General features: G+C 46.3%; 1 protein-coding gene across 1 annotated transcript in view; it reads right to left on the bottom strand.

The window, feature by feature from the left end:
• Positions 1-14619, bottom strand: part of CENPQ (centromere protein Q) — an 81334-nt gene extending 66715 nt beyond the window's left edge. Inside the window, exons 1-3 of the mRNA XM_069232869.1 lie at positions 14536-14619; positions 1769-1901; positions 377-493 (exon numbers count right to left, since the gene is read on the bottom strand). Coding sequence (XP_069088970.1) covers positions 377-493; positions 1769-1891 — 240 coding nt within the window. The 5' untranslated portion in view covers positions 1892-1901; positions 14536-14619. The remainder of the gene's footprint in view (positions 1-376; positions 494-1768; positions 1902-14535) is intronic.
• Between the last annotated feature and the right edge of the window lie 306 nt (positions 14620-14925).

Genomic DNA, 14925 nt, shown 5'->3' with positions numbered 1-14925 from the left:
ACAGGGGGGGTCGAGTAAGTGCCCTCAGGCTTGAGGCATCTTACACTGCGAAGCACAATTATTTACCAGTCATGAGAGCTGAGCTCAGAGTCGACTGTATGCCCTGGAGTATCATTTATAAAAATATTAATTGTATTCACTTAAGATGCTTTAAATTATGTATTTTTTAACAAGTATATTTTATATTGTAAGTTTTTTGCTGTTGACAATAAACATTAATATCCGTAATAATATCCATAACTACACCTCACTCCCAAATCCAGCCTCTGGCCTTGCACAAGACACATCAGGTTAAAAGCACACTTGCTGGTCAGTGTTAGTTCAGTTTAGTCTCCGGCCAGCACACCACACATGTCCCCCTGCCTCGGCTTTGTACCTGTTGCTCGTCACCTGCTTCAGCTCTTGGTCGTTTACTGCCACTCTTGGCTTTCCCATCTCTTGGCCTTTCCTGTGCACTTGCGTCCTTGCTGGATGGAATGGGACCTTTCACCGCCTCAAGCCAAAGGGGAAAAAATGATGAGTAAAAAAGAACTGAGACAGCTGGAGAGAAGCAAACACGAAAAGATGCTAAAGCGTGAAGTAAGAAATATGCTATAGGTACCAACAGAAAAGTAACAACTATGGAGTTTACAACAAAACTATAACCACCCAACCTATTCATGTGATCCAAAGGCATCCCACCTGATTAATGAGGGAGAGTTTGGTGTCCAAATAATTCTAGACTTGACTCGGTGTTTCAACATTAAGGTCATTTAATAAATTACATTTTTTGAGCTAATGTCTTTGGCTGATGCAGACTGACTCACTCCACAATATTTCCTTAGCTCGGTGCTCATGCCTCGGCGCTCACAGGTGGATGGGAAATGTAACTTCCACCCACAGAGCTTTTCCAGATCAAGCCATCAAGGCTTGTGGAAATGACGTTTCCTGTGTTGTGCCTGCACACATTCACACTGATGGGACCCCAAAAGCTACTGTTTTATTTCACTAACCTACAAAGCAGAAAGAGACCGCTGTTTTGCTCGCACAAACCAGGCATATATTGTGGCCTCCTCCCCGCTGAAACCCCCAGTTACTGATAGCATTAGACTTCAAGAAACTACTAAGGAATTTTACCTAATGTGAAAAAAAAATCTTGCATTTTCAAAAACATTAGCATGCAATTATATTGTATTAATTGTGTGTGATACATGATCTGTCTTGAAAGATGTTCTATCACTTATGGCTACTGAACAGTAAAAGCCTGGTCTCTTCAACTTTGCTAAATCCTCAAATATAAAAGTTAAATAAGGGATGCTTGGCAATTCATCAAGTCTGCATTAATTTCCGGCTTTCGTTTTTCAAGAACAGCAGCCATGCCTGTTCCAATGGTCGCTTAGTTCCACCTGCAGTCACAGATGCAAACAACTAGGCTGGTAATGCAAGCGCCAAATGAGGGCCTAGACTTTTGCTAGTGGTTCATAAGGAAAGAAGCAACATAAATTGTTGCAAAAGTCACAATTTCCTCGTTTGAGTTTAGGTCTGATCCATGATTATTTTAGAACTGGTGGGAGTTTGAATATTAGTGAGGTGTAGTCAAACTAAGATATGATTTGTAAAATGAAAGGTGCTCGATCTTTAACAAAAAGTAACGTATCTCCAGTTTACATCCTCTGCAATCTACCCCGGTGTATGAGCTGTAAGGTGACAATCCAAGGCCTTCTGAAGTGAACAAATAAATAGAAGTCTTGGAATCCCCCGCTGCTTCCCACAACTTCTAGACTCTCACCCTGGTAGCAGCAGGTCTTGGTGGCTTGCCTGCGGGGTCGGTGTGCTTCGCTAGCCCACCTCCTCTCTTGGCTTTGGCTAACTTGGTCCGTTTAGCGACAGATGTTTTAACTCGAGGACCCATCACTGACACACTGGAAGACAAGGGAAGAATTGTAATCACAAAGGAAAGATGAAACATGTGATCAAGGGAAAAAGTGTCAAGTTGCTGTCTTCTCTTTCAAATATTTTAATACCAGTTACAAGATCTCAGACAGAGCAGTTTGCAATGTCAAACCTCAGACTATGTACGATATACAGACGAATAGTGATAGCACAACCTCGGAGTATGACATACAGAGTGCCAGAGAGGTCACCTCACAGCACCTCTGCAACCTAATGGCTGCTGGGATGGAAGACAAACAATACCAACTTGTAGTCTCTTGTGAAACAGTCTATTGATGAAATGGTAAAACTCTGGTAGAGTTCAGAGAGGATGTCTTCTGGTTTTCAAAGTGCCCGTTATTACTAAGCTTAGGTATGGGCTGCAACAATCTCTTGTGAGCCTTGCTTCCTAGAAGTATGTGTTCTAGGACAGCCATAGAGATATGAAGTCAAAACGTTTTAATAGCAGAGTTTGACACAGCTGGGCTTTGGCAAGATGTGCAAAATATGTGACCGCTCTCAGGAGGCTGCTAGCTCAGGCAGCTGGATTAAATAGCAGAACACACAAGGGTTCTCACCGTGTGTAAGCATTCCCTTGGTGCAAATGAGACTATACATAGACTATTTTTTACTGTTTTTCTTTCCTTCTTTATTTTTATCAGTTTTCTAACAAATTTGAACCCACTCAGTGTTTTTCTTACTTTTATTTGTAATGGTTTTAATTAACTGATCAATAAATCGACAATGACACAGCTGTAGTTATGGCTTAGTCTTGACTTTCAAAATAAAAGTGATTTTGGGAGAATTATGTATTTAATTCCCTTTGAATTTGTACTAAACTATACCAAAATATATTTGCCCGGACAATGCGCTGTGTTAGATGATCGTAGGCTGGACTCTGTATAAAGTCTGTACATTGCATTATAATTTGCAGAGTTCAACAAAAAAATCTTCTGCAGCCTGTATCGCTTCACGCAGTACCCCTTCAGCTTCTAAATGCTGTGACAACAGATGATAGCGTAGTTCGTTCGACTCAATGATAGTTAAAGTATTCACCTGAGAGGACGAGGGTTTGTGGACTGCACACAGATCTCTGGAGCGGAAGCTCAGTTTTCTGAAACATTTTTCTACTAATTTGTTCATGCGTGGACTAACAGAGGTAATTTCAGCACATCTGTGGTAGATGTCCGATGGCAGATACACAGATCATGCTTTCACAGAGTATCAAAAGTGCATATTGATTAATATCGACAAAGTGCTTTGTCCCTATAGCGAACATCAAGTGTCGGTATATTGACAGCTGAACATGAAGAAGAGTGTTATCACACCAGAAAATCTGAGGCATCTTGTCAGTATCTCTATGCGACATATTCTGTGGTAGCCTTCTGCCTTCTACATTCTGTGTGTGCGTGTTTTTGACTCTGGCGGAGGGTCCATCTGGATCAACGACTGGATCGTCTCTCTCCTGTGAATGTATCCTGATTACGTTAAAATACGTTTATTCCTGCATGAAGACTTTATACTCGGTCTATATTGGCAACAGCTCACTTTTGAGCAACATGCTACTGGAAGTGAAACAGACACTGTCACTTCTGCTACCAAAAATGCCTCCAATCAAGGTAGGACCAGAACCACCTTGAGATATCCAGAAAGACTTTGAGATTATCTTGAACAGTTTGATACAAATCTTCCTCCCTGAGCTCTGCAATCACTTGTGTGTAACTCGTAAGGAACGGGGCAAAGAAGGGAGGGGGTGGAGTGGGGACAACCATTCCTACTTGCAATACACTCTTAAGGTCCAATTACCCAACTCCAGAGTCCTTCAGGAACAGCCAGCCAATACACTATGGGCCATATGAATCAAGCGTTTTTGCATTCGCAAATGGTGCGAATCGCAAAATTCGGCAGTGTGTTCACAAAAAGAAGTCAGTAATATCAAAATAAACATATAACAATTATAAGTTTGATCTTCCAATCTGGACTAGGGTGTGGCAAAACCTTATGTTTATGGACAAGTGTGTCATTTCCTCTTTGCATTTGCTTACATCATTCCACTTTACACACTATGAACAAACTAAAGGCCCCCTGGGGTTTCTCACACACAGGTATATACACCTTTCTCCAGTGAAAGAGCAAGGCTTTTCAGGGAATTCCCTTGTGCTAGTTTCAAGTCCATCATCCCAAATACTCCCTTTAACATGCATTTTATAGACATATATCATTGACAACACCTTCAGACCCTTGTGCTTCTTGTAAGGAGTCCTTTGTCTCACTCAGACCTCATTCCTCCTAATACCTTTGCATGTCTCTTCTGACCCCAATGCTCCTCCTTAGATCGTCCAGCCCTCTTAAGACCACTGTTTTTCGGGGCGTGGCCAAGATGGCGATCGGAGCGGCAGCATAAACTGCAGCTCCGTCACCCAGCCCGCACAATTATCCTGCTGTTGAGCCCCCAGCCCCCTCCCTCCGTTGCAGGGTGGGGTAACCGCTTGGGGGGCCCCGGAGGACTGTATCGCCAACCGCGACTGCGACTTTGCAGTCGCCGTATTCCCGGAGGAAAACCCGTGCTCGCTTACAAGTCCGCGCGGCCCAGCAGATCGAAGCCGCATGCTCGGTTGAACTGGAGCTGCCGCCCAGTCCCCGTCGCTACCACAAAGGTAGGAGCTCGCCGCTGCGCCTCCGCCACGCGCGCCGGGGCTGATCGTTAGCCCGCGGAGGGCTCCCCGGCGTGCGCAGGGCCGGCCGAGTCCTCCCGTACACGGCCTTGCTCAATCTCGAGCCGCGCTGGAGCGCGTCTGCTCGTGCCGCTCCTTCCCCTTGCCCAGGCACCCATCGGACGCCCACGCGTCCCGTAGACTTGTCCCATACCTGGGACCAATTTAAATTAAGCACCGCTGCCGGCCTAAAGAACGGGGGAAGAAAAAAAAACCGAATGATTTAATCGGACGTCCGCATAATCGGAGGCCGCCATTTTGGGCGTTTCAAAACTTTGTGGGGCCGGGATCCTATGGCTCAGGAGTGCCGAACCCATCGACAAAGGAAACCACATTGCTTAAACATCCCCCACAGACGTTTTGTCTCATATCTGGGATTAATTTAAGCCAAGCAATGCTGTCGTCCTGGAAAATTGCTCGCAAAAGGATCCCATAATCGGTGGCCGCCACTTTGGGTGCTTTAACAATTTGTGGGGCCGTGATCCTTCGGCCCAGAAATTACGAACTCGTCGGCAAAGAGCATCACACTGCTTCAGCACCCTCCCCACAAACGCTATGCACGCCTGGTGCACTGTTTGACCATATTTGTGTGATAATATCACCCCAAGCCCCACCGTGACCTCCTATGACACCAAGAAAAACAGAACCAGTAAAGTTGAATCACCCTACACAGGCAGTCCGTGCCCACACCAATTTTACCGCACTCCACTCCTTAGTAGTGAAGGGGTAGCTGCAGAACAAACTGCGTACAGATACCCGCGGCACAAGGGGCGCAGCCAATAACGCAAGGTGAGCCTCTTGGCGACACCCCTCAGATCAAAACTTCATAATACATCAAATATTCCTTTCAAAAACTCAAAAGTTCAGGCACAGACACTGCTCCTATCTAGTCTAAAAGCGCAGAATCCACGCCTCTTCAACAGTGCGGTACCTGGCTGGCACCACTAACTGCGTCCTCCTTAAGCTGTTAGTCAACGCTTCTGGCTGATCCTCCCCAAGTTATTCGTCGGACGTGTGCCCAGATCGGCTGGCTTGCCTCAACATCTGACCAAGCGGCTTTCACTGCAGGGTCTCCAAACCCAATACTAACTCACGGACACTGCTGCAGCCCTCAAATGGTGAAACCAAAGACCACCAGAGCACCTCTCACCAAAATGGATCACACTATAACACCCCCTCCAGAAGCCCACATCACTGCGCAATCAACGTTACAGAAGCTGGAGCTAACTTTACAATCACACACTTCACAATTCGAAAAAATCTTGCAAGCCATTCTAGACACTAAGACCACCTTGGAAGCCAAAATAGGCTCTGTAACAGAAGATCTCAACATCCTTCGCACGGACCAACATGCTTTGGCCGATAGAGTATCCGAACTTGAAAAAGACACGGCGTCCTTACCTGGCTCCATGAAAGACCTGCAAACACAGCTAACGCAGCTGTCAACAGAAGTTGATCTCCTGAAGCGCAGAACGGAAGATGCAGAAGGCAGGTCCCGCCGCAACAACATACGCCTGGTCGGATTCCCCGAACGCACAGAAGGCTTAAGCGTGGAACTGTTCATTGAACAATGGCTCATAGACACAATCTTTAAAAACAATATCCCGAAGTTCTTCTCGGTTGAAAGAGCACATAGGATCCCAGGCAGACCTCCAGCACCCGGCTCACAGCCACGTCCTCTTATAATAAGACTCCTCAACTACCGAGACAGAGACCTTATCCTCCAACTATTTCGGAAATTAGGTCCAGTGTGCTACGAAAATGCTACGATAACAGCCTACGCGGACTTTACAGCAGAAGTGCAAAAAAAACGCAACTCCTTCTATCGTGTTAAAACATGCCTCCGCAAACACGATATCAAATATTCACTGATGTTCCCAGCCAGACTTCGAGTACAGGATGACTCTCGCACTTTCTTTTTTACTACCCCAGAAGATGCCTGGACTTGGCTGCATGCTAAAGGCCTGGCGGACCCGCTGGATGCAAGTACTCAGGATGACACTAGATCTCTCTCTACTCTGAACCGTAAACAACGCAAGAAACAAAGAGCCGGACCCTCACCTGAGCAGGCAAAATCCGAGCGCTCTCAGCTCCTCCGGGCAACATCTAATTTTGTCAATGCTTCTACCATTGTACTACCTTTGCAAACGGAAATCGAACTGGAACAGGATACAAACTCTGACTCAACCGAGTCCACACGAGGTCCTCTCCTCACTCCACGCACGGCGGATGATATCTGCTGAAAAGTCGGACTTGCTTACTTAACGTCTAAAAGTTTTCACCACAGCTTCTTCAATGCTCTTGCGCGCAGTCTTGCAGCCAACGGGTGCCCCCCCCCGACTGGTGCGCTTTGTTTTCTAAACCATAGGAAACCCGGGCAGGGTAAGACCGCACTCTTGCACCAACGCTAATTGCCACCCCCCTGCTCCATATGGACAAGTATCTCACACTGGATTTTTCCGGTATCGTTTTCTATATGTTAATGGTTTATTTGTTGTATGTTGTTTTAGTGTGCACCTCTATATTAGGAGTACGGATTTACAGTAGGCGGGTTAAACATAAAAAAAGCGGCAAACACATATGGAACGCTTACTGTAGTAACAAATGTACAGCTGACAGCTTGTTACTTACTGGTCAGCCAATCATAGTGACTGGGTCCCATGACAATGTCAAGATCGGGTTGACAGATAATTATAATTCAGATTATATAATATACAAAAAACAACTATGGCTACTCACAAGCACCAAGGGACCCTGAAATACAAAATACTCACATGGAATGTTAAGGGTATGGCTAATCCTCGAAAACGCCAAAGAATTCATGCTTTTCTTACAAGATATCAAATACACATAGCTCTGCTGCAAGAGACACATTTCACCAAATCCATCCTGGACACTGCGCGTTCAAAATGGAAGGGTCAATTATACGGCACCACTTCTTCGTCCTTTGCTCGCGGAGTAGCCATCTGGATAGCACCTAGTGTCCCGTTTGTACTCTCTCGCACACAATGTGATCCAAATGGTAGATATGTAATACTTGAAGGCGCCTTAGACGGGTCCCCATTAGCTCTGGTCGCACTATACTCCCCAAACGCGAACCAGCGTGACTTCTTGTCCACGCTCACTACTGGCAACCTTAGCGACCCCACACTGGAATGCATATGGGGGGGTGATTTCAATAGTGTCCTGGACACTCAAATAGACCGCTCATTTCCCCCACTTATTGCAGCCCCCGCTAATCGCGCCTCAGAGACTTTGGCGCAGTGGGCATCAAACAATGGACTAAGAGATATATGGAGGGTGCACCACCCCACTCACCGTGAATATTCTTACTTCTCCCCAGTACATAAACTGCATACTAGGATAGATATATTCTTTGTATCCACCACTATTAATCATAAAATTTGCTTATCTGAATATTTGGCACGCACAATATCAGACCACAACCCATTATGCCTGACATTGACGTGGGGACACATGCACACTCGGATACCAACATGGCGTCTGCAACCAGAAGCCCTCCTAGATCCTCCTTTTCAACAAGATATCTCCAAAAGTTTAACTGATTACTTCCTATCAAATAAAAACACAACCTCGTCTCGTGCCATAGAATGGGACGCTCATAAAGCGGTGATAAGGGGTCATTGCCTTTCGGCTACGGTAGGGGTCAGGAAGGTACTCATTAAGGAATTACAAGACTTAGAAACAAAGCTCCGAAGCGCAGAGAATGCAAACGATAACACAGTACCCGCACTGGCAACACTACACCTGCTTAGGTCTACTCACAAGGAGACAGACAATAGATTGAGTAAACATGATTATAGACACTATGGGCCTGATTCTAACTTTGGAGGACGGTGTTAAACCGTCCCAAAAGTGGCGGATATACCACCTACCGTATTACGAGTCCATTATATCCTATGGAACTCGTAATACGGTAGGTGGTATATCCGCCACTTTTGGGACGGTTTAACACCGTCCTCCAAAGTTAGAATCAGGCCCTATATGACCAGACAACACGCTGAAGGTGACAGATCTGGTAGATTATTAGCTTGGCTGACTCGGCAGCCATCACAATCAACACCCATTGGCGCAATACGCGTAAACTCTGACACCATCGTTAATACCCAAGCAGGCATAAACGACGCCTTCTTCACATATTATCGCACCCTCTATACACCCCCTCCACAACCTCCAGAGCAACATCTTATTAACACACTATACCTGGTCCCCCAAAATCAACCTATCCTTGACAACTCCGCCACCCTAGACGGCCCTATCACTATTGAAGAACTGCGGCTTGCACTATCACAAATGGCACGTAATAAAACACCCGGGTCAGATGGCCTACCGATAGAATATTACAATTCCCACGCCGCCCTCTTACTACACCCACTTACAGAAGTACTCAATGAAGCACATCGTAAATTACAACTACCGGACTCAATGTGCGAAGCATTGATAGTGGTTCTTCCAAAAATGGGTCGTGACCCTCTAGATGTCAAATCATACAGGCCGCTCTCTTTGCTAAACACAGACTGCAAATTATTAGGAAAAGCACTCGCAAACAGGCTCCTCCCCTACTTACCGTCTTTAATACACCATGATCAATCTGGCTTCATTCCTGGCAGAAGCACTTTCCTGAACATTAGGAGACTCTTACATATAATACACAGCAATGCAAACTCGGAAGCAGTGGCTCTTTCCCTAGATATAGAAAAAGCATTTGATACACTCAGCTGGAATTATCTTTTACACACACTCAAAGCATTTGGTTTCGGCACTGGTTTTATTAACTGGATCAAAACGCTTTACTCCAGGCCCACTGCCCGTGTCAAAAATGGACGAGTCATCTCTGAAGCATTCCCCATAGGCAGGGGCACTAGACAAGGCTGCCCATTATCCCCATTGCTGTTCGCTATTGCCATGGAGCCACTTGCGATTAAACTACGGAGCTACGCACATATATGGGGCATCCCGGAGTCTAATACCCACCACATCGTATCTTTGTATGCAGATGCCTTAATATATCTGCGTGACCATGCGGCCCACATGACGGAGGTATTGCAGTTGCTAGACTCCTTCGCCATCGCCTCTGGACTGCACGTCAACTGGTCCAAATCAAGCATATTCCCCATTTCTCCATCCCCGGTAGCTCACCATACGACACTACCGCAATATAAATTACCCTGGTCGTATATAACCTTTAAATATCTGGGAGTGCAGATCTATCACTCCATTATAGATCTAAAAGAAGGAAACATAGATAGGGTCCTTGCCTCTGTTCGCGGCTCAATATCCTTCTGGAGCTCACTCCCACTGTCACCAATGGGCCGGGTGGCGATAGCCAAGATGCTCATCCTTCCAAGGTTTTTGTATTACTTTACAGCCCTCCCGCTGTGCTTGCCACGTTCCTTTTTTAATAAGCTACAATCAATGCTAACTGATTTACTCTGGGGTAAGGATAGAAGCAGAGTGGCGTTGTTAATAACACAACACCCGCAGGAGATGGGTGGACTGGGAATGCCTAACTTCGAAAGATATTACGCAGCCGCTCAATTATCTTGGCTGTCCACATGGTTATGTGACACCCCGTCGGTTGAAAGCAAGATGTTACAGACACATACAGCACCACAGGGGCTGCTGCTCTCGATACTAACTAACGCTCCTCACACGCTTCCCAGACTAATATTACTAGAGGCAGCCCGATTCTGCTGGCGCAGATATGTCCAAAATAAGACCACATCTCTCCCCTATTCGCCCCTGTTGCCACTGCTTCAATTGCCGGGTACCCAAACCCTGTCACTACACCACGATACACGAGAAATGAATAGGCTCCAAATAGGTGATTTATACTCTAGCTCCGCGATGCATACGTTCGCGGAACTGATGACTGCAGGCATTATGCAAAATGGGGCCTTTCTAACATTTAATGCTATAAAGCTACTGCTCAACAACATCTGGGGCGTAGGAGACTCGGAACCTCCCGAATCCTCACTGCTCACCATTATCCTAACTATTGGCAGCTCAAAGGGCATTATTACCACACTATATAAAGCATTGCTTGAGGCAATATGCACAACACTGCCACATGCGAAAGCGCGTTGGGACTCTGTCCTTTCTACCCCATTACCACAGAAGACCTGGGTTACTGCCCTTGCAACAATCAAATCAATATCCCGTAACCCTCGCCTACGTTACACCCAATTTAATTATCTTCACCAATCATATCTATCACCAGCTCGCATCCAAAAAATCTACCCCAATACAACACCAACGTGTCCCAGATGCGCTACACCAGCAGCTGACTTCTATCATATGGTTTGGAGTTGCCATCCCATAAACTTGGCCTGGCAACGAGTGACGGAGATCACAGCAGAGATCTCATCTCACACCCTGGTACCCACACCTGACTCCTGTTTACTCGGCATACGTCATCGTGTCAAAAAAGATAAACATACGCACAGGTTTATAGACCTGGCATTTGTGGTGTATAAACGTTTGATAGCAACACATTGGAAAGCCCCACATACCCCCTCCCACGCGACATGGCTACGGGAGTTACATAGCCGATCTCAAGCTGAAGCCCAGACGCTGCACTTGCTACAGCACAGAGGTCTCATTCTTTCGGGCCCGGAGGTTTGGGACAAGTTTGTGGTGGCAATAGAGGCCAGAGATGACATGTACCCCCCGTGAACAGGATACAACATACAAACAACACAGCTTGGGCTGACGCCGTTAATACTTTAGCTACACGGTACCAGCTCTGATTGTCCTTAACTGAACTCATTGCTAATATTCTCCTTCTCTCTCAAATGACACTTCCCAGCTGCACCCATTCACACCCCACGCGCTAACATAGGCATGTAACATACATTTACAACATGTAAAATATTCTTGCCCTTGTATCTGTCAATACCACAGACACTTTTTACACCCTTGAGATGTAATTCACCTCAATTACGGATGCCGTCAGAGTTTGGCCAGACCCCCTTAAGCCGCAATCATTCCCCATAATAGCTCTCACGCTAAATGCCACTGTACCCTCCTTTCACTCCGCCCTTAATTTTCTCGCACTCTTAGGATTGGTTATAAATGTTCTCCCTTTCAGTTATTCTCGTTCCCCTCTTTCTATCCCCCCTTCCCCTCTTCTCTCTTTGACATCTTACGGTGTAGCAATGCTGTGTAAAATTATACAATTGTACAAACGTATTGCAAAATGGCGTACAGCTATTGTATTGTTGTGTGAAGATTGTGTTTAATAAACAGATTTAAAAAAAAAAAAAAAGACCACTGTTTTTCTTTTTCTCTTCTTGTACCTTTCGCTCTCCTAAGGCGCTCAGACCCTTTTAAGAAACCTGTCTGTATTCATACCCCAATGTTTCTACTCATGTCCCTGTGGCCCTACAAAGACCCCCCACCCTCCTTAGACCCTTTCCCCTCCTCAGGTCCCAGTTTCCTTCTTCAGAGACCCTTGGCCCTCCTACAACACCCAACCCTCCTCTACAGCTACATCTCTTCACAGTCGCAAATGTTTCTCCTCAAATCACTTTGGCCCACTTAGAAAGTGTCTGACCCTTATGTCTGCTGACGCCAAAATCCACATTCAAGTCTCCCCAGAGCGCACAGGTTACCCAAGTCCATAAGCTACTTGCTCAGCCCGGCAAAGTTTTTTTGAATTGCATTACGTAGCTTGTAGACAGGATTTTTTAATGTGCTAAATGTTAGAACAAATCTCAACAGTGCAAAGCAAAAGCTTTTGATGGATGAGACGTCCATGGATCTCAAAAAGAGGCCTTGACCTTCTTCAGATTTCTATGCCTCCTTTCATACCCATGCCTAGTCAATTGTAGACTTTTTTATTCCATTATAAAACATGGGAACAAGTCCCAGAATCCAACGGCAAAAAAACCTGCAATGGATCATGACATTGCGCATGGACCTGGGAATCCTGGCAGCTACAGCGTTCATATTCACCCCCCACTATTCTTCCTCAGAACCCCTTGCTCTGAAGACCCTAATCCATGTCCTCACACACAACTTTCCTCCTCAGGACCCTGGCAGCTCTGCAATTAATCACATAAACTCCATGTCACAAAGTGCATGGTTTTGCAGTCATGAGCTTTCCTTAGTAATACAAAACATTGTGGGTGTTGTAGTTTTGGTTCGTTTCAACTGCACGAACACACCTAAAGACACTGATTTGTACAAACAAATCTAACCTAACGTCCTAGATGGCATGGTGTGTACTGGTAACCCCAACACCCCCTCCACTCCCAACACACACACCCCTTTTAAAAGTTCCTAACCTTGTCCATGATATCTGACCTACAAGAGGCATCGGCCCAGTCCACAGGTGTTGGAGAGGGATGCACGTGGTGGGGACCATCCCGGGGATAGGAGGGGTGAGTGTAGCAATGGCCTGTATCCCCGATAGAGGTACTGTAAACGCCACATTTACTAACCGCATGATATATCACCTGATCCAGAAAATTCATTCACAGAGAGGCAGATAGGTGGTGGGGAAGTGAAGGTTATTTATTCAGATGCGTTTTGAGTTTTTCAGTGGATGGGTGGGGTTGATTCTCCGGTAACCCTTTTATGTTTGCAGCTGTCTGTATTACATATGTTACTCCATACGCACACGATTAAGGTGAACAGACGTTTACACACAACGCTAATTTTTTCTGTCCTCACTATTGAAACATATGTATGCCCAGAGCTTAAAATGGGTAGGTACTGTCCGGTGCTGAGTACCTGCACTTCTTTAATTTGCTAGGAAGAGTACCTACACTTCTCAGCACTACCACAATACATTTAATGGGAGAGCACCGGCACTTCTCAGGTCCAAGCAGGTACTCTGAACAGTGAGTACCCACACACCTATTTTTCCATTTAAAGCACTGATTATGTCTAAGCTGATGTTTATTTACCTGCAGGACGCAATTCCACGTATTGTTACAATACGTGTCACGATATCTATATACTAAGGAAAAGAAAAACTCAATGAACTTATTGGGCGTAAAAAATAAAAAAAAACGTGCCCAAGCCCCATTTCTATTTCTCCAAATCTGTCAATGGCAGAAAGTCATGAGGGTTTTGTTTTTTCAGTCAATTTTGCTGGTTGCACCCCTGGACTGGCTCAAAGGCCAACGCTGTCACCAGACCCGGTTCCAGGAATTTATCTCTGGACGGGCCAAGGGTGCGTTTGGGTGGGCCAATATGTGCCATATTTTGGACAATTCTGGAGGTAGCCTGCAACCGGAGCTCTGATGCCACTGCACCTGCTGCATCATTGGCAGGTACACCCTGTCTCCTCTTTCTCAAAACACAGCTCCCCACTGCAGCTTGCCTCAGACATGAGCTCAGGTCGCCACCGGGGTGACCTACCCAGAGTTCTGTCTCAGACAGTAGACAAAATAGGGAAAATCATCTTAAAACAGTATTTTTCCCCAGTACACAAGTAAAATAGCTATTATTAAAACAATGCACTATAAAATGTTTTCTAGAGATTTCTCATTGACCCCTGACTGATAATTAAAGTAAATAAAAGTGACACAAAAAAAATCACTTTTGCGGACACGGAGGAGGCACTTCACAGGTGGTTTCTCTGTGGCCTCTTTTGCCGTTACTCGGAGGGCCAGAGGTCGTGTTCGGGCGGCCTGGTCCACCGGGCCTGCCCGGCACTGGCGCAGCCGTGCCCCGGAGACCCCCTCACCCGGGCCCGGCCGCCGTCCGGGTGAAATATCACCCCCCCCCATCCCCTCCTCTCCCGCCCGCATCAGTACACACCCTCGGCAGCGTGGGCCCGCGGATCCCAGGGGTGCCGGGAGGCGGTGGGGCCCCCCGAAGAATCGCAGCTGCACCCAGGGGTCCCCCGACTTTCCCGCCAAACGAAAGTGAAACTTACAGCACCGGAAGCGGGGCACGGGCGCGAGGCCAACGGCCTGCGGAGAGAAGCCCGAATGAAGCCGCGCCCACACAACGACGCGGAAGGGCCACACAAGACCGGCTCGCGCGGCCCAGTTCTGTTGTCCAACACAATAGGCAACGAAAGTTTTTGTCGCTTTCGCCCGCACTCTGTTTTGCCCTGACACTTCTTGTTATACTTCTAATGGTAGCAACGTGAATTTACATTTTCCACTTCCATCACATCCTCAGCCCTTTCCATTGACCCCCGCAACTAGCCTATTAAAGAAATCCCATAGATTTGTAAAAGGAAACTTTAGTTAGTACTGAAAAATGACGCCCCTTGTGACATGACGTCACGTAGTAACGTTACAAAGACACAGTGTGGATA

This window comes from Pleurodeles waltl, chromosome 4_2 (assembly GCF_031143425.1).
Source record: "Pleurodeles waltl isolate 20211129_DDA chromosome 4_2, aPleWal1.hap1.20221129, whole genome shotgun sequence".
Classification (NCBI taxonomy): Eukaryota; Metazoa; Chordata; class Amphibia; order Caudata; family Salamandridae; genus Pleurodeles; species Pleurodeles waltl.
The sequence above is the reverse complement of the archived record's forward strand: the minus strand, read 5'-3'. Positions and strand labels throughout refer to the sequence as shown.